General features: G+C 45.7%; 1 protein-coding gene across 3 annotated transcripts in view; it reads left to right on the top strand.

The window, feature by feature from the left end:
- Positions 1-12,569: 12,569 nt before the first annotated feature.
- Positions 12,570-27,966, top strand: part of ARHGAP21 (Rho GTPase activating protein 21) — a 239,263-nt gene continuing 223,866 nt past the window's right edge. For all 3 annotated transcript variants that reach the window (XM_040352529.1, XM_040352528.1, XM_040352527.1), the window contains exon 1: positions 12,570-12,882. In XM_040352529.1, the coding sequence (XP_040208463.1) occupies positions 12,805-12,882 (78 nt within the window). In that variant the 5' untranslated portion in view covers positions 12,570-12,804. The remainder of the gene's footprint in view (positions 12,883-27,966) is intronic.

Raw genomic sequence — 27,966 nt, 5'->3', positions numbered from 1 at the left:
GGAAACGTATTGACGTGTGGCGTTACAGTCCTGTGTGGACGTGCGTTCGTGAGAGCCGGCCGGCTTTACCTTTTTATCCCATGCTTTTATGAAGAAACCATGTTGTAAGTGCAATTTTTCTATTAAATTTATGTTTATTTTACGGTACATCACTATTGTGAGTATTATTTCTTTCTGGGTTCATACTGCTACCCACGCATACCTGGAGGATCCCATATACCGGTGTTTGTTGCAGTTCCATCACAAGGCCCGGGCTGGGGTTTACAGCCGCAAGCTGGTTATGCTTGCCATCTGGTAAGCTTGCATCCCTTACGGTGATCTTTATTGGTGGTGGTTTATGAGCATACGATTCACTTTGGAATTATTCATTGCACCCTTAATAGGACTTCCTTATCAATGAAAATTTTTATTGTCTTCCATTTTTGATTCACTTCATTGGATTTTGTCATTTTTTCACATGTTATTTAATTTTTATAGCGCAACTACATTTTTTCTTCTTAACAACATGCACGCACTTGTGCACATCATTGCTGTTGCCTGGCTTCCTACAGTGTTAAAGGTGGATCATGTCTGTGCAACCTGTGTTATTCTCAGTTTGGGGTGCATGTGACAGGGTGACAATGCATGGGGACAATTGGGAGACACTGACAACGTCTTGTTACCCTATGGCAGGCATTTCCTGAGGGACCTTCGTAGCAGGACTACCAGGTATGATTTAATTGAAAAATGTATAATGACTTTAAAATTACATGAACATATTATGCAGCTGCCACCATAAGAGTTTTAGTAGACTTCAGGTGACCTCTGACCCCAAGATGCAATTATGACTGGTTCTCTTTAAAGTGGTGCGGTGCAAATTCGCTGTAAATTCTGTGCAGATTCCGCACCGTATCCAAATCGCACTTCGTTCATGCGAACCGCTGCAGGTGTATAGGTTGAGTTAACCAGCTCAGAAATCGGTTTCCAAATCGCAGTACAATTTGCAGAATCGGATTGCATGGATGTGAACATGTTTTTGGTGTGGATGAGGTGCGATCTGAGCCATATAGAATGAATGGCTCAAATTGCACTGCTACAGAATTGCATGTGACTTAAACAAGAATGCAGTGCGATTCCTGTTCAAATCTCATGTGGTTCTTGCCCCGCACCAGTGTGAACCAGGCCTAAATCATATATATATATATTTTTATGTGCTATCTTGCATAACATAAGTAGGCTAATGCCCCGTACACACCATCACTTTATGTGATGAAAAAAAATGACGTTTTTAAAAACGTCACTTTAATTAACCGTGTGTGGGGGAAAACGTTGTTTTATGTCTTCTAAAAAACGACCAAAAAAAATTGAAGCATGCTTCAATTTTATGTGTCGTTTTTCAAAACGTCAACTTTTACTTCACAGAAATTGACCGTGTGTAGCAAAAAACGTCGTTTAAAACGACGTTTTTTCACCCGCGCATGCCCAGAAGCTAGTTATGAAGCGAGCTTCAATGGAAAAACGTGGTGGAACGTAACCTCACTTTGCTAGAACATTGTGAGAAAAACGATGGTGTGTAGGCAACTTCGTCTTTGAAAATTGAAGTTTCAAAAACGTAATTTTTTACTTCACATAAAATGTCATTTTTTTTCATCACATAAAGTGATGGTGTGTACGGGGCATAAGTTCTAATTGTAGCAGTACCCTGTAAGGGCTGCTGAATATTGTGGTCCGTGACCGTCTGTCTATCAGCCTTCCCAGTCAGGCACACAGTTCTCATTCACCCTCATGCAGAAAACCAGTCCTTGAACTTTGTTTTTATTGAGGGTTATTAAACTTGGATGGGGTAAGGGAGTATGGGATGCCCACTTGATTGAAGAAAGTATATGGGACACACTTCCTGTATACTCCTCTACACTTCAGCTCCAGCATATCACTTGCTTGCAGACTATCTCTCCTCAACACCTCCAGCACATCATTTGCTTGCAGACTTCCAGGACCAGCTAGCACTATATTTTAGGCCCGTCACTGGCTCAGCCAGGCCTTAGCAAATGCCCTTTGCAGTCCAGGACCGTGGGCCCCTCTGGGGTAGCAGAAAAATGGTAGTCCTAGTGCTAGATGTCCACGTGGCGACTTCTTTCAGCACCACATGTTCAGGCCCTGCCAGCTGCAGCTGCCTCTCTCCACTGCCCGTGACACCACATTCCACACCACTGGCTTTGCACCCATCCCAGATTGCAAATTGCAGTCCCTCAGGCGTGCCTCCCCAGTCCTTCCTGACTGTGTGTCACTCACCAACCATCTTGGCTGCAACTTGTAGTTACTCTTGGAGACTTGCCTGGCAGTGCTCTCCTGCTGTCCTCACCTTGCTCCCGTGCCCCCAGTCCAGGACACCTCAACATGTTCTCAGAGGGCCCTGTCCGCACCCGAGCCCAGGTTTAAGGGCACCCCCCCCCCCAGACTGGGGAGCTCCCTCAAATGCCCACCACAGCCTAGCTCTGCATCTCCGGCTTCCACCCAAACTACTCCTCCCCAGCTGGGCTGACCCTGGGTATTTATGGAGGCCTGCCCCTGCCAATCTAAGAATACCCCAGGCAGCGCCACCTTTCCTCTCCTATTTCCTTTCCAGAAGATGCTAGAATATTTTGGAAAGAAATGGGAGGTCTTGGTGATGCTGCCTGTGAGTCACCAGCTCTACCTGAGTCACTCAACCCTGACCCAGAAGAAAAACACACAGGCTTGGCTACGAGCTAAACCTGACAATTTACTTATCTTATACAAAATAAATCCTACTCACTATCTAGCAACCTAGAGGGTGCTACATAATCCTTACCAGAGCTTTAATGCCTCGGCATTGGTCACATGGTCTCTGCCAAAAGACCTTGGGGGGTTGGCAGTGAGACAAAGCTGGCTTATCAGTGGTTTTGCTGGAACACAGAATCACTCCTTTGGCAGAGACCAAATGACCAATACTAAGGCATTGGACAAATGTCCCATAGAGACACTTAGTTTAGATCTTGGACGAGAACCAATTACATAAATGTAAGATTTTTGGCATGTAGGTTTGCTTTCAAAGAAAAATATTTTATTTCTGTCAAGTAAGAAAAAAATGTGCTGGCTTGATAAAAACACAAAGCACATTTGTACCTTGCTTTACAAGCTCTCTTGAATATCGAAAGTAATTTTTTGCAGTCCCCCCTGGCAACAAATGATTAATCATATTCCCTTTGGAGGTGAAGACATTCAGCATTGTGCAGTAAAAGCCGCAATTGAGTGACAAGTGTACAAGGCTGCTTTTTTTTCCCCTCTTTAAACCCACTGTACTGCGTTTTTATGGAAAGTGCTAAAAAGATCTATTTTTGCGAGCAAGTTGCTTTGTCGGGAGCTGCTGATTGAAGCAGCGACAGCTCAGGAAGCAGAGTCTGGGAGGGTTTCGGGCAGTTGGAGATCAATCTGTCAAGCAGAAAATTGAAAGTGATTTGTCCTCATTAGTTCACTTTATGAAGGCAATGGAAAACATACTATATACAGTGTGTGTGTGTGTGTATATATATATATATATATATATATATACCCACACCTAACAACTGTATTTTGTGCATCTGATCATCCCCCACAGATACTACCCTTTGTTCCACTTGACCCTCCTTTCTAGATTGTAAGCTCTAATGAGCAGGGCCTTCTGATCCCTCCTGTATTGAATTGTATTGTAATTGTACTGTCTTCCCCGATATTGTAAAGCGCTGCGCAAACTGTTGGCGCTATATAAATCCTGTATAATAATTATAATATATACTGTCTAATACAGTATACATCTTTTCTCACCTACACATGATGAGGGGCTCCAGAATTTCTCCGCTATTAGGATTAAATAAAATTCCTCCATTTAGGTCTATTAATATAACAGAATCATAATAAGTTCTGTTCTGGTGGGCCCTGGAGCCTGGAGATGTTGTAGAGCTTTGGATAGCTTTGGATGGGATAAAGCCTCCATTCCTAGGTCCACATCCTACCTGCTATCCAGACCTCATTATTAGTCTCAGCTGTGCACAGGTTTTTATACATGTGAGTTGTCTTTCTCACTCTCTGCTATGTGAGAACATGCTGCAAGGTGAAAAGGCTGACTACTGACAGTGCACCAATATGCTACATGTGCTGTTTGTTTTGGGGAACTTATGAGGGACCTGGATTGGACAGCAGGTCCCGCCAAGCTGGTCCATGTCCTGTCCCGCTTCTTTCTGGATAGGGCACCCACATATCTGTCTTTTTAGGAGCAACTATGCTGTATGGTGTCACTGGTACTCCTGACCAGAGGCCCACCTTTTAACAGTACTCACATATCCCAGCCTGGGGCACTCCTTTTCGAAAAAAACAATGTCCACACATAGTGCTTTACATCTGCTTTACACATCAGTGCCACAGATACAGAACAACAGAGTCCAGCCATCTTTCCTCCAATCTCCAATGAGTCCCCCAGCAGAGGGTCCTCACACAAGGTGTCTCTCAAGGCCCAGGCCTAGAGGGCCTTCTACACCCCCAAACTTACATGTTGGATGTTAGGCCTCGTACACAAAACCGGACATGTCCGCTGAAACTGGTCCGCGGACCAGTGTCAGCGGACAGATCCGATCGTGTGTACAGGCTAGCAGACAGATTTCCAGCGGACAAATGTTTCTTAGCATGCTAAGAAACATGTCCGCTGGATAGCTGTCCGGCGGACATGTCCGCTGGTTAGTACACCTAACCAGCGGACAGATATCTCCCGCATGCGTCGAATGGATTAGACGCATGCGTGGAAGTATTTTACTTCCTGGTTTGGTGACGTGGCGGCGTCAACGTCACCGCCATGTCACCGCGATGTCTGTCCGCGCGGATTTCGGTTTGATGTGTGCCATTAGACCGAAATCTCCGAGCGGACATGTCCGATGAAAACGGTCCGGCGGACCGTTTTCATCGGACTGTCCGCTCGTCTGTACGGGGCCTTAGGAGGTAGCCGGTTCCCATCTACCTTCTCCACTGGGGCCCCATCCGTACTAGAATATAAAGAGGTACAGAACACCACCCATCAAACTTATCAGGGAAGTGGCATCTCTAAGAGGGCTCTACCACCTGCCAACAAACCCATTAGGGGGCATCATGTTAGTGTAGTTAGTGGCACGGACAGGTAGATGTTTAGTTTGTTTTTTGCTGTGGACTTGATGTACAAAGCCCTCCTCTGTTTGCTTCCTTTCTGAAAGAAAAGTGCATTACAAACATGCTTGGACTGTTCCTCTGTGTCCCTGTTTTGTGCATGTTTTCATGGTTTATTACTTCACTGCTACTGCCATCACTACTACCAGTTGACCCTGTCATATATATATATATATATATATATATATATAATTTTATTACACTGTATATTATATATTGGGACGCCTGCCTTTACACACACATGAACTGTAATGGCATCCCAGTCTTAGTCTGTAGGGTTCAATATTGAGTTGGTCCACCGTTTGCAGCTATAAAAGCTTCAACTGTTCTGTCCTCAAAGTTTAGGAGTGTGTCTATAGGAATGTTTGACCTTTCTTTTTAGAAGCACATTTGTGAGGTCAGGCACTGATGTGGATGAGAAGGCCTGGCTCGCAGTCTCTGCTCTAATTCATCCCAAATGTGCTTTATTGAGTTGAGGTCAGGACTCTGTGCAGTCAAGTTTCTCCACCCTAAACTCATTTATCCATGTGTTTATGGACCTTGCTCTTGCTTTGTCATGTTGGAACAGGAAGGGGCCATCCCCAAACTGTTCCCACAAAGTTGGGAGCATGAAATTGTCCAACATTTCTTGGTATGCTGACCAGTGGCTGGGCTGGAATGGAGTATGTGTCTTTTAGACACATACAAAGTGATAAAATACGTAAGAAATGCTACGTGTAAAGGTGAATACTAATGAGAACAGAATGATCTAAAGCATTAAAAGATACGTGTACTTTGTAATAATGGTGCGCTTATTCCTCATAAATATAACACAATAAGTGATACATAAACAGATATATAAATATGCAAAGTCCCACAGTTATAATGATAAAATATAAAAAATAGTTTTCACAGAAAAAAAAACATATTGAAGAAGTCACGTGATCTGTGACGCAATGCGTCGGGAGGAGTCAGTGACGTCACTTCTGGTGTCTTAACCAGCCAGTTGTAGCAGTGAGGAAAAGAGCTGTGCCTCTTTCTGATTTGCCTTAGAAAATTCTATGCAATATACAAGATGTTTACCATGTGAGTGGGAAGTTCGTGCATGCTTTTAACCCACAATTTATTTACATTGTTGCGCGATGAAAGCTTTTTTCCCCCCGAGTCCCTCCGGAGAACAGAAGGGTATACATTAAAGGACAGTGTGAATGCCTACATGCTAATAGCAGCACATTCCAAATTGGACCCTCTTTGAACTTTATGTTTGTGAGCTCCAATAGCCCTAAAGGGGGGTCGCTTCCTGAGGTGAGCGGGCATCACACCCGGTGATGGAAGAGGTGGCATGAATCACACAATAATTGTTGGAGGAGCACTTTATCTACATGCTAAGAAGTCATGTTTTTTTACTATCCTTTTATTTTTTTGTGAAATTAATTTTTTAATATTTTATCATTATAACTGTAGGACTTTGCACATTTTATTTATCTGTTTATGTATCACTTATTATGAGGAATAAGTGCACCATTATTCCAAGTACACATCTTTTAGATACATGCCCCCTTCCCTGACACTGCAGTGAGAGGACTTTGGCTAAACCCCCCCCCCCCCCCCCCATCGAAGTTCGATCGTTTTTTTTTTTTTTGGGGATGTTCATGGCAGTTGAGGCTCTGCCTCATCTGCCTCCCCTGACTGCACGTCCCTGCTCTAGTTGCTCCGACTTAGAAACAGGTTCCTACACGACTTCAACACGATTTGCATTGACTTCTGTGAAAGAAGTCATATGTGATAAAGTCGCACAGAGATGTCGGATTCGAAATCGCAGCAGTGTGAACCCCGCCTTAGAGCTAAATCATTAAAGCGGAGTTCCACCCAAAAGTGGAACTTCCGCTTTAACAACTCCTCACCCCCTTACATGTAATTTTTTTCGCCCAGGAACCGCCTCCGCGACTTCTCCTCTCACCTTAGGCCGCCCCTCCCTCTAGGCGATCTCCTGAGACACGTGACAGGTCCCATGAGATAACCTGTCCAATCAGGGTGCGCAGCCGAAAGCTGTCACGGCCAGGTGCCCACAGAGTGAATGGAGGCGCCGGAAAAGAGGGGGGGAAGCGGAGCTCCGGGCGGCCGCGTCGCTGGACCGTGGAGCAGGCAAGTGTCTGTTTATTAAAAGTCAGCAGCTACACTTTTTTTAGCTGCTGACTTTTAAGAAAACCTAAAAAAAAGGCAGGAACTCCCCTTTAACAGCCTTCTTTATATTTCATTACAAGTTTAAAGCGGGAGTTCACCCAATTATGTTTTTTTGTATCTTTTCCCCTTAGATGGATGCTCGTTTTGTCTAGGGGAATCGGCTAATTGTTTTAAAATATGAGCCGTACTTACCCGTTTTCGAGATGCATCTTCTCCGTCGCTTCCGGGTATGGGTCTTCGGGACTGGGCGTTCCTTCTTAATTGACAGTCTTCCGAGAGGCTTCCGACGGTCGCATCCATCGCGTCACTAGTAGCCGAATGTCGGTGCGGCTCTATACTGCGCCTGGGCACCGACGTTCGGCTTCTTTCGGAAAATCGTGACGCGATGGATGCGACCGTCGGAAGCCTCTCGGAAGACTGTCAATCAAAATAGGAACGCCCAGTCCCGCAGCCCATACCCGGAAGCGGCGGAGAAGATGCATCTCGTAAACGGTAAGCACGGATCATATTTTAAAACAACTAGCCGATTCCCCTAGACAAAACGAGCATCAATCTAAGGGGAAAAAGTGTCATGTGCGGGTGAACCTCCGCTTTAAGAGAGTTTGTCATAGTGAAAATTATAGAATTTAAAATTATTTTTTTTTTTTACTCTGTAAGCTTGATAAATATTCACACTCATGTAATCGAAGAGTCACCTGTGTAGCATCTGTCACTGGCGCAGAACACCCCCCGACAGGGAAATCCGTTTTTGTGACAGTGGTCTTGCACGGGATACGTACTGTAAGGCGATGCCTAATGCATATTAATATTTAATGAAAAAACAGATGCCTCGCTTAGCCACCAGCCCAGCAGGGAGTATAGCTATAGTCTGGCCATGTGTTCCTTACACCGAAACATCTCTGCTTACAAAGTCCATTATTGCATTGAACAAGACTACAGAATAGAGGCTGAAACTCAGATAAATGATATTAATGAAGAACACCAGTATGAGATGGTGGGAGGCTGGACCTTATTGATCATATTATACACATTCCTCCTCCCAGGGTCCTGCAGATTTATCATTGTCCCATGTGTTCAAGTGCAGACCAAGAATGAATATTCTATGAAGAGATGAAGCCATTCTTGATTGCTCTCGTGCACCTGCTTCCAATCACAGTTGGAGCACAAAGGGGACCAGGGCTGTGTTCATCCCAGAAAATATTCTGCCTTACTTAAAGCAGGAAATTGTGAAGTTCTGCTTTTCTGCCCCCTCCTCCGACTCTTGGCCACTTTTTTTTTTCTGTGGGTAGCTGCGGTTGGCGCTAAACTTTTTGGGGGGCAGCAAACAACCCCCCCTCCCCCCCAGGTCTGCACTCAGCCACGTCCACAGTCCCCTTTGCGGCTTCTCCTCTTGGCCAACCCGTTTCACCTCCTGTCCCGATTGGCCGGGAGGAGAAGCCAGAAGACAATAGCGAATATTGATCTTAGTGCACACTTCTGTGAAAATCAGTGAGCCAATCACGAGCAGGAAATTATGTTTCTGGGGCGTGTTCTGTACACATTCTGTATGCAGAACACCTCCAGGTAGCCATATTGCATTTTCAGAAAATTACAGAACTGTGGATTAAAAAGGAAATTACATTTTTAATGACATTCAATTATAATACGACTTGTGTCACAATTGTATACATTGTATGATTTTCTAAGTCGGAGCGACTTGCGTCGCTCCGACTTAGAAAAAGGTTCCTGTACGACTTTGGGGGCGATTCGGGGCGACTTGCATTGACTTCAATACTGAAGTCATTTTGCAAGTTGCCTCTCAAGACGCCTTGCCGAGTCGCCCCCAAAGTCGTGCCGCCTGTGTGTGAACCGGCTCTTAGAGTTCTAATTAATTTTCTAGCAAGAAACTTGATGGCTACCAGCACCCAGCCATCGTTCAGGAGAACGGCAGTCTGCCTATGTAAACAAGCCAGATCGTCGTTCTGTTAGTAGGGGAGGTGGAGATCCTTTGTTCACAAATCTCTGCCTTCTCACAGCCAAAGCACCCCCCCCCCTCAGTTAGTAATCACACCCTAGGGACACATTTAACCCTTTGACCCCCTTGATGTTAACCCCTTCCCTGTCAGTGTAATTAGTACAGTGACAGTGCATATTTATTTAGCACTGATCACTGTATTGGTGTGACTGATCACTATATTGGTGTCACTGGTCCCCAAAAAGTGTCAGTGTCCGATTTGTCCCCCGCAATGTTGCCATCCTGCTAAAAGTCGCTGATTGCCACCATTACTAGTGTAAAAAAAAAAATTCTATAAAACTATCCCATAGTTTGTAGACGCAAACCAATCAATATACGCTTATTGGGATTTTTGTTACAAAAGAATATGTAGCAGAATACATATTGGCCTAGATTGGTGAAGAAATTCGATTTTTTTGGATATGTTTTATAGCAGAAAGGTTACAGTCAAATTTCGAAAGAATTTTCTTTTGAAAAATCAGAAAATATGTACGTTTTGCGATTTGATGACACCACCATTGATTTCGAAATTCGACCAAACAAACCTTCAATTTCACCTCATGTTACTACAGAAAAGAAATTGTGTCTGGGAATCTTCTTTTCTTTCCAGGAATTTTCTTTTCTTGCGCATTTCTTTTTCGACCACATTTCTCGCACGATTCTCCCATCATCGATCAGAAAATCGTTTGATTTTCAAAAATTTTTCCAACATGCCCAATTACTCAAATTTGATGGTCGCACAAAAAATCAGCTGTTGCTGCAGCCCCACTAATGGTGCGAAATACGAACTAAAATTCTTAGATAAGATTTTCGAAAGAAAAGTCTTTCGAAATTCGACCTATGCCAAAGTAAAAAAATATATATATTTTTTTAAATTGTCTGTCTTTTTTGTTAATAGTGCTAAAAATAAAAACCGCAGAAGTGATCAAATACCACTAAAAATAAATTATTTGTAGGAAAAAAGGACATCAGTTGTATTTGAGTACAGTGTCGCAGAACCGCGCAATTGTCAGTCAAAGTAACGCAGTGCCGTATAGCAAAAAAATGGCCTGGTCATGAAGGGGGGTAAAACCTTCAGGGACTGAAGTGGCTAAAGGGCAACTCCGCTTTCATGAAAGAACAAAACAAATAAAGAAAAAATAATATAGTGTATACCAGGGGTGTCCAAACTTTTTTCAAAGAGGGCCAGATTTGATGAAGTGAACATGCGTAAGGGCTGACTATTTTGCCTGACATTCATTAAACCATTAAAATTCGGTCTAAGTGTGTTCGTCTGAGCACTAATACACCGCCTTTGTGGCTGTGTGTGGTGAAGAGATGAGCTTGGGCGTGTTATTTGGATATACTGTATGCGCCGTTCGTGAAAGAATCCCAGTGCGCATGCTTGAAATTACGCCACAAAGCCTCATTGGTTTCGACGTGAACGTAACTTACGCAAAGCCCTATTCGCGAACGACTTACGCAAACAACGTAAAATTTTCAAAATTCGACGCGGGAACGACGGCCATACTTAACATAGGATACGCCGCACATACCCCTCATATAGCAGGGGTAACTTTACGCCGGAAAAAGCCTTACGCAAACAACGTAAAAAAAAGCATATTTGCATATTCCTCGCGTAACTATACGGAAGCGCCACCTAGCGGCCAGCGTGAATATGCAGCCTAAGATACGACGGTGTAAGACACTTATACCAGTCGGATCTTAGGGATATCTATGCGTAACTGATTCTCTGAATCAGGCGCATATATACGACCACGCACACTCAGAGATACGCCGTCGTATCTCCTTTCTGAATCTGGCCCTTTATATTTATTTTGTGGCCCCAACGAAACCCAGAGCACTGCTTAGGACTAAGGATGAGCTTGGGCGTGTTATTTCGATATACCATATTTATCAGCGTAGAACACGTATGCTGCCATGAATGCAGCCTTACCATTGCAACCTCACCATTGCAACCAATGCAGCCTCACCAGTGCCATGAATGCAGCCTTACCATTGCAACCTCACCATTGCAACCAATGCAGCCTCACATGTGCCATGAATGCATCCTTACCATTGCAACCTCACCATTGCAACCAATGCAGCCTCACCATTGCAACCAATGCAGCCTCACATGTGCCATCAGTGCAGCCTGAACGATGCCCATCTGCAGCCTCAGAGGGCAGAGGGAGGGGGGGCGGGACGAGTGCCGACAGATTACAAACAGGAGAATCTCTTGTTTACTCTGTGACCTCTTCAATACAAAGTCCCGCCTCCTATGATAGACAGAACAGTCGTCCAATGGCATCCCAGGAGACGGGACTTCCAATAGAGACACTGCTGAGTAAACAGGAGATTCTCTTCATGTAATCTGACGGCACTCGTCCTGTCCCCTCCAAGGCAGTGCCAATAAATACAGTATATATCCTTTGTGGCCCTGGGGGCCACAAACAATATATATATCCAAATCCCCAGGGGGGCCATATTAAATCATTTGGCCCCCGGGCCAGACTTTGGACATGCCTGGTGTATACAATTGCGACAAGAGATATTGTAATTGAAATGACCTTTCCTATCTGCAGCTCTGTAATTTTCGGAAAATGCAATATGGCAACCCGGAGGTGTTCTGTACACAGAATGTGGAGGGGTGAGTGTGGGCCGGGCGGGGGGGTGGTTGTAGGTTTCGCCCCAGCCCTCACTGGTTATAACCACGGTTTTCTTTTGCCATTGGAGAGACTTCTCTTTACTTTTTGAAGATAGGAAGTGAGAGAAAATCCCTCCGAAGTGAGGGAATCCCAGGGGTGTGACCAGAACCAGCGTTCTCTGGGGACGACCCAATATTTGGGATTTTTCCTTTCCTAACAGGGGACACCAAGACAAATAGAGAAGGTGAATCTCCCTAATGGGGACACAGACAGCAACTAACCCTAACAGGGACCACAATCCACCTCCAGAACTAAAGAAGTTTCTCCCTCAGTTCTAGTTCCGTATTGGCGTGACTTCTCCGCTCACACACATTCCCCACCACCCTCTCTCTCCATATGTCTCCCGCCCGTCAGCGGACGCTCCATGCTTTTATAGGCGTCACCTATCACCACGCCCCCCCCTCCTCCTTGTCTTTTGAGCTGCTGGAATAACAAGGGCTAACCAAACCACGCCCACTATACAGTCTGCCGCTCAGAGGGTTAGACCAATGGGCGGTCCGGTTCTCCCCGAAGTCGCCCGGTGATTGGAGTAGCGCCGGCACGCCCCCTCCCGTTCGCCGAGCGCCTGTGGCAGCGAGAGTCAGTGCACGGGGGAGCGAGGGACGCGATGTGTGCTCCGTGCGCGGCTCAGCAGCGCCTTCTCCTCCTGAGCAGCGGCGGCACCGAGTCCCGGTGAGAGAAAGAAAGAGAGACCCCGCCTCCTCCTCCGCCGCCCCACCACACATGTCACCGCCGCTCCCCTCCACCAATGTGGACTCCTCCGCTTCTCCTTTGTAATCGGCACAGCAGGGAATCATGGCGAGCCGCCGGACTGCTCCACCTGAGGGGGACGGCAAGAGGAAGAGGCAGCCGCCCGGCAGCCCGACTGGAGAGGTGAGAGAGAAGCTGCGCCTGGATTATTACACTACTACTACTACCTGCCGGGGGAGTTCCGCGCCTGGCCGCCAGAGGGGGGTGCTGGGAGGTGTAGTTCTACAGGTGGCCTGTAGGGGGGGTGCTGCTGGCACAGGCTCATGAAGTATCCATGGTAACCATCCAGGGTGATGAAGGGAATGTTATGTCTGTGGAATGCACCTGTGTGTATGGAATGTTCCGGGACGGACGCAACGCTGCGCTCTCCTACCGCAACGTGCAGAGGACCAATCGCAGGGAGCCTCATCCATTTATGTGTTGTGCTGTGAATAGTCCACATCTGTCTCCCCACACACAGTACAATCTGATACAATGAAGTGCGGCGAATCCTGCGCGTTTCCCGTATTGCAGTCGCACAGCGTCCACACGATCGGCGGCGTCAGTTATCTTAACGACATTGCAAAATGCAGTGCAATGGCCAGACTTGCATCACGATAGTGTGAACGCTGATGCGATTCGGGTGTGGGGGAAGGGTTCTGCACTTTTGGTGCGAATGCGATTTTTAGCCGTACAAACGGTAAGTGTGAAATCGCACGTGATGTGTAGAAGAATGCGAATCGCATGCAATGTTTGCAGTCACACCCGTGTGATCCCAGCCTCAGGTTCTGATCACACGTTGTGTATCGGGAACACCTGTTTGCGTTTTTATTGTATTTTTCCCCCCAGATGTTGCGATGATGGCGGCCTGGTCACCGGAATGGTCCACCCTGTGCGTGATTTTCCTGCCAAAGAAGCCGGACTACCAAATTTAACCCCCAAGACGGGACAACTGTGGCAGAACTCCGCCATGTTTGGGGTAACCTATTCTCATCTATGTGCCCTGCGTGCCCCCAGCACAGTCGCTGGCGGGGGCTGGGAAGCTCATGATGCATACTTGCCATTGGGAGGTTTCCATTCACGTGACAGCCAATCACAGCGTCACATTCCTGAGGAAGGGGTCCTGCGTTGCTCCGAAACGCGGCAACGATGTGATCGCTGAATAAGGCTCCATTCACACCTAGGCGATTAGAATGGTGGGCGCGATTCTGCCTGCGATTTGCAAAACACAGGACACGTTGCGATGCCATTACACCCTAATAACGCCTCGATCGGGCAAACAAAATTGCAGGACGCAAGTCGCCCAAAAAATGTTCCGGAACTTCTTTTGGGCGACACGCGTCCCACGTTTTTTCTGTGCGACAATCGCGCCAAAATCGAACAGCGATTGGGCTGCTATTAAGAAGTAACGGCGTCGCAAATGCGCTGCGCGTTTTGCCACAATTTGGAATAGCGGGCAGGATTGCGGTGGTGAGGCCCACAATTCGAAACGCTGAGGTGTGACTGGAGCCTTGGACTCGCTCTGGAGATCCTTGATGTGCTGGTGACATACTCTCGCTTTGAGCCAATCACAGCGGTCACCTGACCCATATGCCCGCCTCCTAGGATCTCAGTGCCCCTTCATACCATAAAAACATTCTCCAGGTTCATTCTGGATGCGTTTCTGCATCATGTGTCTTTTAATGTGTTTGTGATGCATTCTGGTATATATATATATATATATGTGTGTGTGTGTGTGTGTATATATATATATATATATATATATATATATATATATATATATATATATATATATATATATATATATATATTTTATGCGTTCCAGATGATTATTTTTTTTTTTTTTTGTATTTGGGTCTGATATGTTTTTGATGCTTTTTACCGCGTTCCCTTTATGGTTTTGTGCAGGAAAAAAAGCAGCATGTTGTGTTTTTTTTTATTTATTGTATTTGTAACTGAAATGCACTGGAATGTACTGCACTGGTGTGAACTATGCCATTGGAACCCATATAACCAACTTTCCATGCAAGAAAAAAAGCGTTGCATGTGGTGTGAACGGGTCCTTAGAGGGCTGGGGGGGGGGGGGAGAGAACGTGGGAAGGGGTTAGGAAAATGTCACCACAAGCACGGTGCCCGTTTTGCCGCAATTCTGCACACAATTCCTGTACGCTTTATCCATACTTGGCCAGTTCAGGGATCGTCCAAATTTTTAATCCGTGTATGGGCACCCGAGTGGTACAGAAGTTTATCGACTTGTATAGCCGGAAGCTCTGATCAGTGTGTTGTGATGGTGGGGAAGTCTGTCAGAATACCCAGCAGGCAGGAGACACCGACCAATCCGCCCCCCCCCCCCCGTTTTTTTTTTCTTCAACCCACTAGTTGAACAAAAAAAACGGACCCATGTGTGAACGGAGCCTAAGATACACCAACAAATAGGAGGTGCCTGACTGGAGACACAATCATGAGATAGTTCAGGTAGGTCCTCATAGTACAAAGATTTGGCAGATCTAAGGTTCGATTGTTACTGAGATTGTATGGTGAGCCCAAAGCTGGCCACAAACTATACAATTCGATTGTACAAACTCCTTTAGGCTGGATTCACACCTGTGCATTTTGCAGATTTGCACTACAGTCCATTTAACATGGTTTCCTATGGGACACGTTCTGTAGTGCAAAAAGCACTAAAAATGCCTAGGTGTGAATCCAGCCTTAGAGCTGCCAACAACTGGGTGTACACTAGAAGAATTCCATTCAACATTGGAATTGTGTTGTCCCCCCCCCCCCCCCCCCTCTACATTGTAAAGCGCTGTGTAAACTGTTGGCGGTGTATAATAGTTTTGTATGATTTTCTAATCGTGAGTGAGGTCACATCCATGTTCGTTTTCAACCTCCGTGAGGAGAAATTTCCAAGGAGCGGCATGGAAAATGAAACAAAATCTTCTACTTTTTGAATGACATTCAGAAGTGCTGAGGATTTTTGTATGAGTTTTTTCTTTCCTAGTGGTGTACACTCAGCTCAATGCATGGAGCTGCTCAATCGGAAACAAATCGATTGGATAGGTTAGGTAGGTCCTCCTTACATACATTTGATAGGTCTAAGGTTGATTGTATGGGCGGATTTCAGCATGTATGGTGAGTCTAAAGGATAATAATATGAAAAATGAGTGACCGATCGTCTGGTTTTCCTTGATGTTGCAAACCTCGGATGGTACTAATTGTATGAAATTTCTCTTGCCACACAGGCTTTTTGTTGTTTGTTTCTGATCATGCGCAGTCTTTCGTATCGGATTCTTCTCGTATGAAAACGGTAGAGTTTGTCTATTTCGGAAATTGTAATTTCGAAAGTCTGAATTTGATTTCAGAAGTTGTGTATACACTATACGAAAAGAACAATGGAATTTTTGTGTTTTTTTCTCATAGTGTGTCAAGCGGAGTTCCGCTGATATTTTTATTTTTTTTGTTAAGAGTCAGCCGCTACAAATCCTGCAGCTGCTGACTTTTAAAATAAGGACACTTGCCTGTCCACCGCGCCCGCGATGTCGGCACCCCATGCCGATCGATCCCTTTGCTCTCGGATGCTGCAGCCGCCATCTTCTGTAAGGGGATCAAGAAGTGAAGCACTTGCGGCTTCACTTCCTGGTTCCCTACTGCGCATGCGCGATCCCACTGGTCCCTGCTGTCTTCTGGGACCTGTGTGTCTCCCAGAAGACAGCAGGGGGGGGGGCGCGAAGAAGGCGCTGGAAGTGGTGTAGATACCTGTATTAGACAGTTATCTGCTCCCCCCTAAAAGGTGCCAAATGTGACACTAGAGGGGGGTGGGGGGGAATCTGAAAAAGCAGAAGTTCCATTTTTGGGTGGAACTCCGCTTTAAAGTCTGCTCTCATAAGTGAAACGCGCGTTTCCACTCTCGGATTCTTTGAACAATTCACGGGCGTTTCCGCGAATTGCGCAGAGGGCGGCCTGTTCACATCTGTTGCTGCAGAGGAGCTCAGGGACCAAATTTTAGCCTTGAGCCCGGTGTGTTTTGCCGCAATCCTTGCAGAATTATCGTGACAAAATTGCAGTGCGTTTTGGGTGCCCTTAGGGATGAATGGAGCCCAAATGCATGTCGCATGTTTTGCCACCATTTTACTGTGGTTCAGAATTGTAGGCAGAATCGTGCCCATCCTGCTGTTGTGAATGAGTTCTTCTCTTATCATTGCTGTCTGTGTCTACTGGGGAGAATTTTTATTTGTCCTGTGATTGTTGTCACCAGTAAGGTGAGGGGAAGGCCCAAAGTTTTGAGTTGTCCCCAGAACAGGAGGACTCTTCTAATGGGGGACACCTGTTCAGTGACCACTAAGAAAAGATTCCATTGAGATCTTCTGTTGGGAACCCGGTAGATTTCTCCATTGATGCCGACGGTGCAGATGGAGGGGATCTCCCACTGCCGGCTATTTGTATTCTGACAGCCGACCCTTTTTATAGCTGTCGGAATACCCAAGAAGATCCTGCATCTAATTGGATGATACATCAGATTGCACGCAGTCATTGGTCGGCTGACAATTTTCCACCTGGCTCCTTCGCCAAAAGTCAATTGAAGAGTCGCCTTTTGTCTTGCTGAGTAGTGTTGACAGCAGCACCAGGGATAGAATTCCATCCAGTTCATTAGGAATCAGACAAAACCTGGCCAAGCTTTAGATAAAGAAAAGCAGCAGAAAAAAATAAATAACTTGACTGGTGTTAACCCTTCCCAACTTTATTCAAAGGAAAAAGTGTTGACTTTAGATATAGGTTTAATGTGTATGTATAGCCCACATGGTTTTCTTTTAGTGTAGGGAAGGTTTTTTTTTTTTTTTGCCTGCTGGGGAGATTTCCCTTCACTTCCTGTCCTGGGGACACAGAAGAATAAATCTCCTCAAAGTGATGAACTCCCATCATAGACATTTGTCACCCCAGAACATTGGAAGATTTCCCCTCATTGCTAGCATCTGGGGGTCTTCAAAGTTTTTTTTTTTTTCTTTTTTAAATGGCCATTTTACTATTCATCAAACTTTAGTGGGGCAGAAATGTAGCCAGTGGGAGAAGAAGAACGTGCTCTGGTGTCAGTGGGAGTGCCCCAGCGTTGGTATAAGCCAGAGTAATAGTCCTCCATCCTTGGTGTCTGTGGGAGGAATGGTGCCCCCATCCTTGGTGTCTGTGGGAGGAATGGTGCCCCCATCCTTGGTGTCTGTGGGAGGAATGGTGCCCCCATCCTTGGTGTCTGTGGGAGGAATGGTGCCCCCATCCTTGGTGTCTGTGGGAGGAATGGTGCCCCCATCCTTGGTGTCAGTGGGAGGAATGGTGCGCCCATCCTTGGTGTCGGTGGGAGGAATGGTGCGCCCATCCTTGGTGTCGGTGGGAGGAATGGTGCGCCCATCCTTGGTGTCGGTGGGAGGAATGGTGCCCCCATCCTTGGTGTCGGTGGGAGGAATGGTGCCCCCATCCTTGGTGTCGGTGGGAGGAATGGTGCCCCCATCCTTGGTGTCGGTGGGAGGAATGGTGCCCCCATCCTTGGTGTCGGTGGGGGGAATGGTGCCCCCATCCTTGGTGTCGGTGGGAGGAAGGGTGCCCCCATCCTTGGTGTCGGTGGGAGGAATGGTGCCCCCATCCTTGGTGTCGGTGGGGGGAATGGTGCCCCCATCCTTGGTGGCAGTGGGCACTCCCATTTAAGTCTATATGGCTAAAAATGCCCCATCCACCCTCCAAAGAAGCACCTGTACTACATTGGTAGGACAAGTGACAGCACATTGCTCAGATGTCACCAGGGCCCCATAGAATAAAACAGAAATCTTGCTGGTGCTCTTCTGGAAACACGTGGCAGATCGCTCGTGTGTGAATGTCACTTGTGAGACCCGAGTTGCAGAACATCTGAAATTCAATTTATGTCTATGAGAATCATTCCTACTGATACATACTTCTAAAGTCGCTGTGACTGCACTACTTTGGTCTGACTTTTGATGTGACTTTGGTTCAGAGAATGTAGAGTCAGATCAAAGTCACACCAAAAGTCGTATCAAAGTCGTGCTGTAAAGTCGCAATGCAAGCCGCACAACTTTGTTGTCTCACAAGTGTGAAAGGGGCTTTAGTGATGAAAGCAGCCAAGTTACTTTTGGTGATGACTGGACACTGCTGGGGGAATCATTCCCGGGGAATCCTGCAATCATTCACTTAGGTTAGTTATTACTCTCATCTCCCAAAAGTTACATTTTGCCGAGCTGCCCTTTGTCCACTCTACAGTCTGAACCTCTGACTTTCATTTTTGATTAATGACAACATTCTTGGCAAATGCTTTGGTTCTCCTTGAGCCAGGTTCTTGCGGCACAATACAAATACCTCCAGCAGTCCCTCTTAATCATGGCCCCAGATCTGAAAACCAACAATATATTACCAAAGTTCTATTTCATTATTAATAGTTGGAGTATTCAGGTGACCAGCCTGCTTTGAACACTTTAATTTTTTCAAAGTAAATGCTTCAGGCCCCCGGGACACTCGGTCAAGAGCGTCAAGCAGAACCAATCCTCTTCTGATTCCAGCAATCATAGGAGACCATCTATGTTACAAAATCAGCTGAGAAATTCAGATCTAAACCAAAAAATGTATTCTATAGACTCCGGCTTACCAGTCTTTTAGATGTGGTGGTTGCATTTGTTTTCTTTTATATGGTAACAAAAGATACTAGTTGACCCTGCCAAAAATCCATGTGTCCTTGTCACATCCTGTTTACTGAAATGGGAAATGTTATTCCTAGCTGTGAACTACAAAACCCATTCCCTGTGTAATGGGGAGTGCATTTGCAGTCCGGATCAGCCTCGGGTGACAACACTGTTCTGTCAAAGGTAGCATACAGTGATTGTTGTCACTTTAGGACAGGAAGTGTAAAGACTGGTTGGCTGCATAATGCTAAAAAAAAAATTCTCCATGTGCATCCTGGAGTGTAGATTTGATGCAGTCTGTGTCGTGATCCATGCATTGGACCCCCATGGATGTCCGATCCGGGATCCATGCGTTGGACCCCCCCATGGATGTCCGATCCGGGATCCATGCGTTGGACCCCCCCATGGATGTCCAATCCGGGATCCATGCGTTGGACCCCCCATGGATGTCCGATCCGGGTTCCATGCGTTGGACCCCCCCCATGGATGTCCGATCCGGGTTCCATGCGTTGGACCCCCCCCCATGGATGTCCGATCCGGGATCCATGCGTTGGACCCCCCCCATGGATGTCCGATCCGGGATCCATGCGTTGGACCCCCCCATGGATGCCCGATCCGGGATCCATGCAGTCAGCCGCCTGTCTCTGTTTTACGGGCTGTCTGCACAGAACACCTCTTCATCCTGCGTGGGTGAAGATGGCGCCTTCATATGGATCAGTACACTGGTGTGAATGAGGTCTAACTGCTTTCAACATTCCATAGACACAGCTGTGCCTGCCGTTCTTTTGGGGAAGATTTACTAACACTGGAGCACACAGAATCTGGTGCAGCTGGGCATAGTAACCATGTGGCTTGTTCAAATAAGCTTTGGCAATAAAATCTAGAACATGGATCAAAATTTCAAGTCCTGAGCTACTAGCCAGGCCTCAAGGTGTACTCACCACCAGTTGCCCCGCCCAACCCCTACCATATCCCACCCCCTAGACACGCCCTCATAAATCTCATGAAATGACACTTAAATGTTTTATGCAGAATTAAGTTATAAAAATAAATATTAACAACAACTTTATCCGTGCCCAAAAATGCAGCCTGCCCATGTCTACCAATGCAGCATGTGTCCCCATTTTTGCAGCCTACCTGTGCTGGGTAAGAGAGAGGAGAGGAGCCGCCGCTGCTGCCGCCGCCGCCTGGTGGTTCAAAGCGCGGGGAACATAACAGCCTTCAATTCAATAGCTGTGTTCCCTGCCGCGAGCCGCCATATACAGCAACCCCCCACCCCCCTGTCCGGGAAACTTTGATAGACAGATCACCTGTCCAATCCTGGGATGGGTGATCTGTCTATCAAAGTGCCCGGACAAGGGGGAGGGGCTGTATATGACGGCTCGCGGAGGGGAACACAGCTATTGAATTGAAAGCGGTTATGTTCCCCGCAATTTGAACAACCGGGCGGCGGCTCCTCTCCTTGCTCGCCCCCCCTGCTCCCAGGCAGCCCACACTCGCCAGCCCTCAAAATTTACTTGCAAAATGCGAGCAGGCGAGTGTAAATTTTGAGGGCTGATCTAGAAGCTGATTTGATTGGTTACTTATCACAGCTGCACTAGATTGTGTGCTCCAGTATCAGTAAATCTCCACTGTGTATTAATTAATTCAGACTTTAACAAGCCGGTTCAGGTATGGTTCACAATAGTGCACCGTGTGATATCGCATGTGATTCGCACCGCACTGCAAATCGCATGCAATGCGATTTCAGCTATACAGATGGTGTGACTGATTTCGTACTGCATTCGAACCAAACGCGCACAGGACCCTTTTTTTGGTCTGCACCATAATCGGATCGCATGAGTGTTCACACCCATGTGATCCGATTCATGTCCGAGTTGTCATTAATGTTGTAGGACACTCCCCAGCAGTTTGCATATGGCAGTGTGAACTGCTGTGCGAGAGGGCAGGGCAGGGTGGGTATTATTTTGGGCTTTTTCTGGATCCCCAGATATCCAATACGAAATGACACACCTGGTAGAATTGTAGCTAAACGTTTCTGGCATAATTTTTCATTGGTCTGGCTGTAGTATACTGCTGAACGCTTTGAGCTGATTGGCTTCTCGGGGAGTGCTGTTTAGTCGGCAGTGTTTGGTGTGTGATAAACTGATAGAAGGCAGGCAGACTGTCCCCTGTGCGGCCTCTCTGCCAGGAGTCTGAGCCAACCTAACCCACATTGTCTCTTCCACCCCCCACCTCCCTCCCTGAAAACTCCTGACTCCACCCCTTTAATTCTCTTTTTGCCTAGACAGCCAATACATGTAGACAAGTGTGCCCTGCCAGGCCAGCGCTGCAAAAGTCGCCAGCAGTGTACTTTAGACACTTTGTATTTGTGCCAATCTAGGGCTGTGTTGGCGCTGGCTACTGCAGAACCTCTTGGGGGGGGAGGGAGCAAAATCCTTGATGGTCGTTTATTTAGAAGCAGTTGTACAAAGTTAAGCAGTGACTGCGTGCAAAGTAGACTGTACCAACCAATCCAAAGTCACCTTTGTACTGGTCCGAATGCCAGCCGGGTGCTATGGGCTAAAGGCACTTTTTACACGTAGGCTTTGCCCTTTGAGCCGCTTTTATTAGAATTCTACTTGGCGGTAGTCATACACGGCAATATTCGCAATTGCTGGTGTGATTGACGTTGAAGTTAATCCGTCTGTCTAAACTTGTTTATCGACATGCGGGTTCTGAAAATCTCGCTGTGCTCTCCTCCTATATACCGTATACTGAGGGCTCCTATGACCTGTATACATCTGTGTGCTGAGGATTGTTTACATTCATCTCAGTGTACAAACAAATGTCACGTTGTAACACAGTAAATGCTGGCACCTTTTGTTCTCTGCTTTCTTTGACACGGGTGTAGTGAGCAGATGTTGAATGGACTTGTGGGAAATTGTATGAATTGCTATGGGGCGAGCTGTCAGAGGCAGGAGTTTTGGTATTTCTGTGAATGTATAGAACTCTTTACCTTTACACTGCCAGCTGTCATCGAGAGATCTGTGCTGACTTGTCCTATGCAAATATCGGCTTGTTACTATATATATTATATTATATTATATTTATATGTATGTGTGTATTTAAATGCGCGCCGCGTAGGTTAAAAACAAAACCAAAACCGATATAAAAACAATGCATTGTTTACATGTACATTTTTTACTTTTAATTGGAGACAATTGCGTACTGTCCGTGATACTTTTTTTTTTTTTTTTTTTTTTATTTGCACTAACATACAATTTTTCAGGACAAGCTTTCAGGGTATGTCTTCTTCAAGGTCCAGGCAGTACTGATTCACAAAAGTTTTATCACAATGTAACAAAAACAAACCATCCCTGAGTGCCGGTTCACACTACAGCGACTTGGGATCCGACTTGTCAGACCTCAAGTTGCCCCAAGTCGCTAAGAAATTCCATTGACGTGAATGAGAGCCGCCTTATTGTACACTACTGAGGTCGCTCCGACTTCAGAAAAGGTTCCTGTGCTACTTCAAGGCGACTTCTAGGCAACTTGTACCCATTGATTTCAATGGAAGTTGCCTCCAAAGTCGGATCACTGTTTTAACTGAAGCAACTTTACCGGAAAAGAAAATAGTTTACTCAGGCAAACCCCTCCCTCCCACAGAGCTGATTATTCTGTGATTGGCCACTGGCAAAGTCACCTGTCCTGAAGGCGACTAGAAGTCCCATTGTAAGTCACTCAAAGTCGCCTTGCAAAGTAGAGCTGTAAGTCGTGTTGCCCCTGTGTGAACCGGCACTGAGGGGGAGGGGAAGAAGAAAAACAAACATACAATTCAATGTATATGGCAATGGTAATAAAGCTAGGAGCGGAGTGCACTAATACGGTTACAATAACCAAAGTTAGGAGGTTGTGTGTTTTTTTTTTTTTTTTTTTTAAACTTCTTGCCTACCTACTGGGCACTTTCAGAGCTGTCTGTTTGAATGACAGTTGCACAGTCATGCAACACTGTAATTTTTAACCCTTATTTTTACAAAAATAGAGCTTTCTTTTGGTGGTATTTAATCGCCACTTATTTTGCAAATAAGTAATTTTTCTTCGCTGATGCGGCGGCACTGATGGGCTGCACTCCATATATGCTCTCCCAGAACTGGATGACCGCAGCACTGTAGCTGTCTTTCGACTATAGTGTGGTTGGCAAGTGGGAGATGGATGCGGACGGTTGACAAAAGCCCAGGTGCCAGGACCCAATTTCTACCAATTCTGGATGGACCCTCTGCACATTGCTACATACTTTCCAACAAACTATGCAATGAAAAACAGGGATATTTAGTTCACACATATTGCAGTTCTTGTTTTAAAGTGGTTGTAAACCCTTACAATCCACATTTTACTACAGGTAAGCCTATAATAATGCTTATCTGTGGCTACCCCGGATATCTCCTAAACCTGCAGAGTTTAGGCAATATCCCCTGTATCAGCCTGCACTGAAGCGATGGCACGTACGTGCCTTTGCTTCAGCTAGTATGCCGTTACTGGCAGCTCCGGTAGTGGTTTATATCCACTTTAAGCTGGCCAACTGTGCCAAAGTAATCCCTCTTCTGGCCAGTCCTACACTGCCTTGCCCCTGCAAATGCTAAGGTGGACACCATGCCAACATGGGGCATATAGACCTTAGGTGGTGGAGATCTGTGCACTGATATGTGTTGCAACAGAGAAAAGATATACCTGTGCTCTAATCCCAATAGGTTGTACATGTATTTAAACTATCAGGTGCTAAAGGGGTGTGACCACATATTAAAGGGGTTGTAAAAACGCTCTTTTTTTTTTTTTTTTTTTTTATAACAAAGATATCATACTTGCCTCCATTGTGCAATTCGTTTTGTATTGTGTGGCCCCGAACCTCGTCTTCTGGGGTCCTCTGGCGGTGCTCACGGCTCCTTGCATTAGTAAACCCCCAGTGAGAATTGCTCTCCCTGGGGGTTACCTTGTGGGCGCGCACCCGAGTCCATCACTTTCTTTCATAGACACAGAATGCCGGACTCGGGCCCGCCATGTCGCCCATGTCATTCGATTCGTTTGACTGCAGCGGGAGCCAATGGCTGCGCTTCTATTCATCTGTCCAATTGAGAGCCGAGAACTCTGGGCAGAGAGAGGGGTAAGGAACGGGCTCAGGTGAGTAAAAGGGGGCGGTAAGTATCAGTTTTTTCACCTTAAAGTGGAGATCCACCCAAAAATGGGAAGTTCAACTCTTTGGCACCTTTCAGGGGGGAGCAGATACCTGTGTAATACACAGGTATTTGCTCCCACTTCCTGACGTAGATCACGGTGACCTACCTCTTGTCCTGCGCCTACACTGTCCTCCCCCGCTGTCTTCTGGGAAACGCACAAGGAAATGGGTGGAGCAGAGGGTCCATCCAGAATTTGTATTGTTAATATGTGGTCACACCCCCATTAGCACCAGATAGTTTACAGGTATATCTTCTGTTAGGATGCAATTTCTGGTCGCCACAGCGACCTGGCACCTACGATTATTTGTCAAGCTGTGGTGTATGTGATTATATATATATATATATATATATATATATATATATATATATATATATATATATATATATATATATATATATATAATTTTAGTGTGTGTGTATTCTCCGAAGGCGGGCAGTTGCAGCGCTCTTCTGTCCTTATGTCATATAGAGATGCAAAGTAACAGCAATAGTCTGGAGCGTGGCCTGACAATGAGCATGTTTTGCTTGAGGCTGCACACTGTTATTTCCATGATGCCTTTTCTCCTACAGCTGTTTAGCAACAGAAAAACATGGTAAAAAGCCATGCTCTTGCATGCGTGTTCACACATCTGGTGTCAATGCATTCTATTGGCCAGCATGTTAATTTATTGTGGTCGCTAAGATGTATTGACATGTGAATGCGCATAAGCATTAATAGTGTTAATGCACGTTTTACGTACATTTAGGAGGTGCTTTTGAGCATTTTTGTTAATGCTCAAAATGTAACTTTGTTTTCTGCCTCTGTTTACACTACAAACTGCATGTGAATCACATGGGAAACCGCACCACGTTCGTGATCAGTTCACAGTGCACTGCATTTGCGACCTGAGTTTGGGGTGTTAGAATTTTAGTGACACCCGCTGCGGATCAGTGCTAATTGGATGCAGTGCGGGAAACCTCATTAGTGTGAACTAAGGCTAAACTCCTGTAAGAGCCTATAGTGTCCATGGACACATAGACTAACATGGAGTGGAGTTTAAAGGCGGGGGGGCTCAAATGCCAATATAAGTGGAATTTTTGAGCTACAGTGTACATAAGCCCTGAAACTATTGCTGGTACTTTGTAATACTATTTGAAATAAAATACAGAAATGCGCTGCAACTGCCTGTACTTTTGGATTCTCGTATATAAATTATACATTGATGGGTAAAATAAAAAAATAAAATTCTCCACATACAGACCAGCAGCCGCACTTCTCTTCGGATCACATGTGTGGCCTCTTTCCTCTCCTTCATCGCTCTTTTATGCTGAATATCATTTGTGATCATAACAGCCTCAGGCGCCATCGTTATAAAGCAGGTTAAATGCTTCATGCTTGACATAGTAATCTGTCATGGCTCCCCCCCCCTCCCTTTTATTTCTGTGCAAGTGGTGAATTCCATTTTGAATTCTAGAAATGTATGTATATTTGTATTGGTGTGATGGTTTCCTTCCTGCACTCTATAAAATACTCTGTTGCATTCATCGTATGATTTTGTTTCCACTCTCTGGCACTTGTATTGGGTGTGTCGGGTTAAACGCACCTCAAGCAGCCTGCTATGGAAAACGCTGTAAAATATAAGATTCATTCCGGGTTGGAGCTCCAGACCAAAAATAACAGAGATCCTGGATGGCGGAAGAAACTCACATCTGCTTGTTGGGTGTCAGGTGGATTGTGAGACATAAGGGAAGTTATTATAAATGGCCTTTTATTTATTAAATGTTTTTGTTGCCCCTGGAAACCAAGTTTAAAGTTGATGTGAAATCAGACGGAATGGAATTTTTGTTTGCAGAAGGAATGTTGCAAAGATGACCTTTTTATTGTACATAAAATAAGTTAAAAACAAGTATTTTTTTTGTTTGTTGCAGCTCAGTGTTGCTGAGCTCCTGCCACCTCTTCCCAGACACTTCCAGTGTAAATAAAGGAGAGCTCCGGTGTTTACTCTGCCACCCACCTCCCTCCCTGGTGTTTTTGTTTATCTAAGGCTTTACATTTTTCCTGCAGTTTTCTTGCCAGTCTTGTGACGTTGCGCCAGCTTCCGCCTCTTCTTCTTTTTTTTTGTACAGTGACAGGTGGGAATTCTTCCTGGACTGAGCAGTGCTCTCAATATGTAAGCCTGGTTTAGTCCTGGAGAACTGTCAGCCAACCCTGCATGAGGATGCACCATCTGGGGGGGTGTAAATGATAAGTTGGGCTCACAGGAAATGGGCACAATGTCATGAGTGCCGTTCTGCTCAAAGATGATCGTTGTAGCTGGACTGAGGAGGAAGCTGAGATACGTGCTATGTAGAAGTTGGATTTGCTTTGTGTGTTATATATATATATATATATATATATATATATATATATATATATATATATATATATATATATATATATATATATATATATATATATATATATATATATATATATATATATATATATATATATATATACATACACACACACATACCCCTTTGAAAGTTTCCACATTTTGTCAGGTTACAACCAAAAATGTAAATGTATTTTTGGAGATTTTAAGTGGCACTTAAAGCGGATGTGCCATGGGGAAAAAATATTAAAAGCCAGCAGCTACAAATACTGCAGCTGCTGACTTTTAATATTAGGACACTTACCTGTCCTGGAGTCCAGCGCTGATCGTAGCAGAGCACGAGCGATTGCTCGTCTCTCTGCTGCTCCCCCCGCCATCCACGCTGAGGGAACCAGGAAGTGAAGCGCTGCGGCTTCACTGCCCGGTTCCCTACGGCGCATGCGCGAGTCGCGCTGCGCCCACCGATTGGCTCACACGCTGTGTGCTGGGAGCCGAGTGTTCCCAGCACACAACGGGCGACAGACGGGAAGTCAGAAAAACCCGTCTTTTGCCCGTAGCGTGTGGCCGGAAGTGGGTGCAAATACCTGTCTTTAGACAGGTATCTGCACCCCCCTCCCCCTGAAAGGTGTCAAATGTGACACCGGAGGGGGGAGGGTTCCGATCAGCGGGACTCCACTTTAGGGTGGAGAACCGCTTTAATTGTGAAGTGGAAGGAAAATGATAAATGATTTTCAATTTTTTTTTTTTTTTTACAAATATCTGAAAAGTGTGGCGTGGATTTGTATTCAGCCCCCTTTACTCGGATACCCCTAACTAAAATCTAGTGCAACCGATTGCCTTCAGAAGTCACCTAATTAGTAAATAGTGTCTACCTGTGTGTAATTTAATTTCAGTAGTTGGCAGATTGAACATCCACCGAAAATGGAAAGAGTATGGCACAACCGCAAACCTACCAAGACATGGCCGTCCACCTAAATTGACATGCCG

This window comes from Rana temporaria, chromosome 5, assembly GCF_905171775.1.
Source record: "Rana temporaria chromosome 5, aRanTem1.1, whole genome shotgun sequence".
NCBI classification, from domain to species: domain Eukaryota; kingdom Metazoa; phylum Chordata; class Amphibia; order Anura; family Ranidae; genus Rana; species Rana temporaria.
The sequence above is the reverse complement of the archived record's forward strand: the minus strand, read 5'-3'. Positions and strand labels throughout refer to the sequence as shown.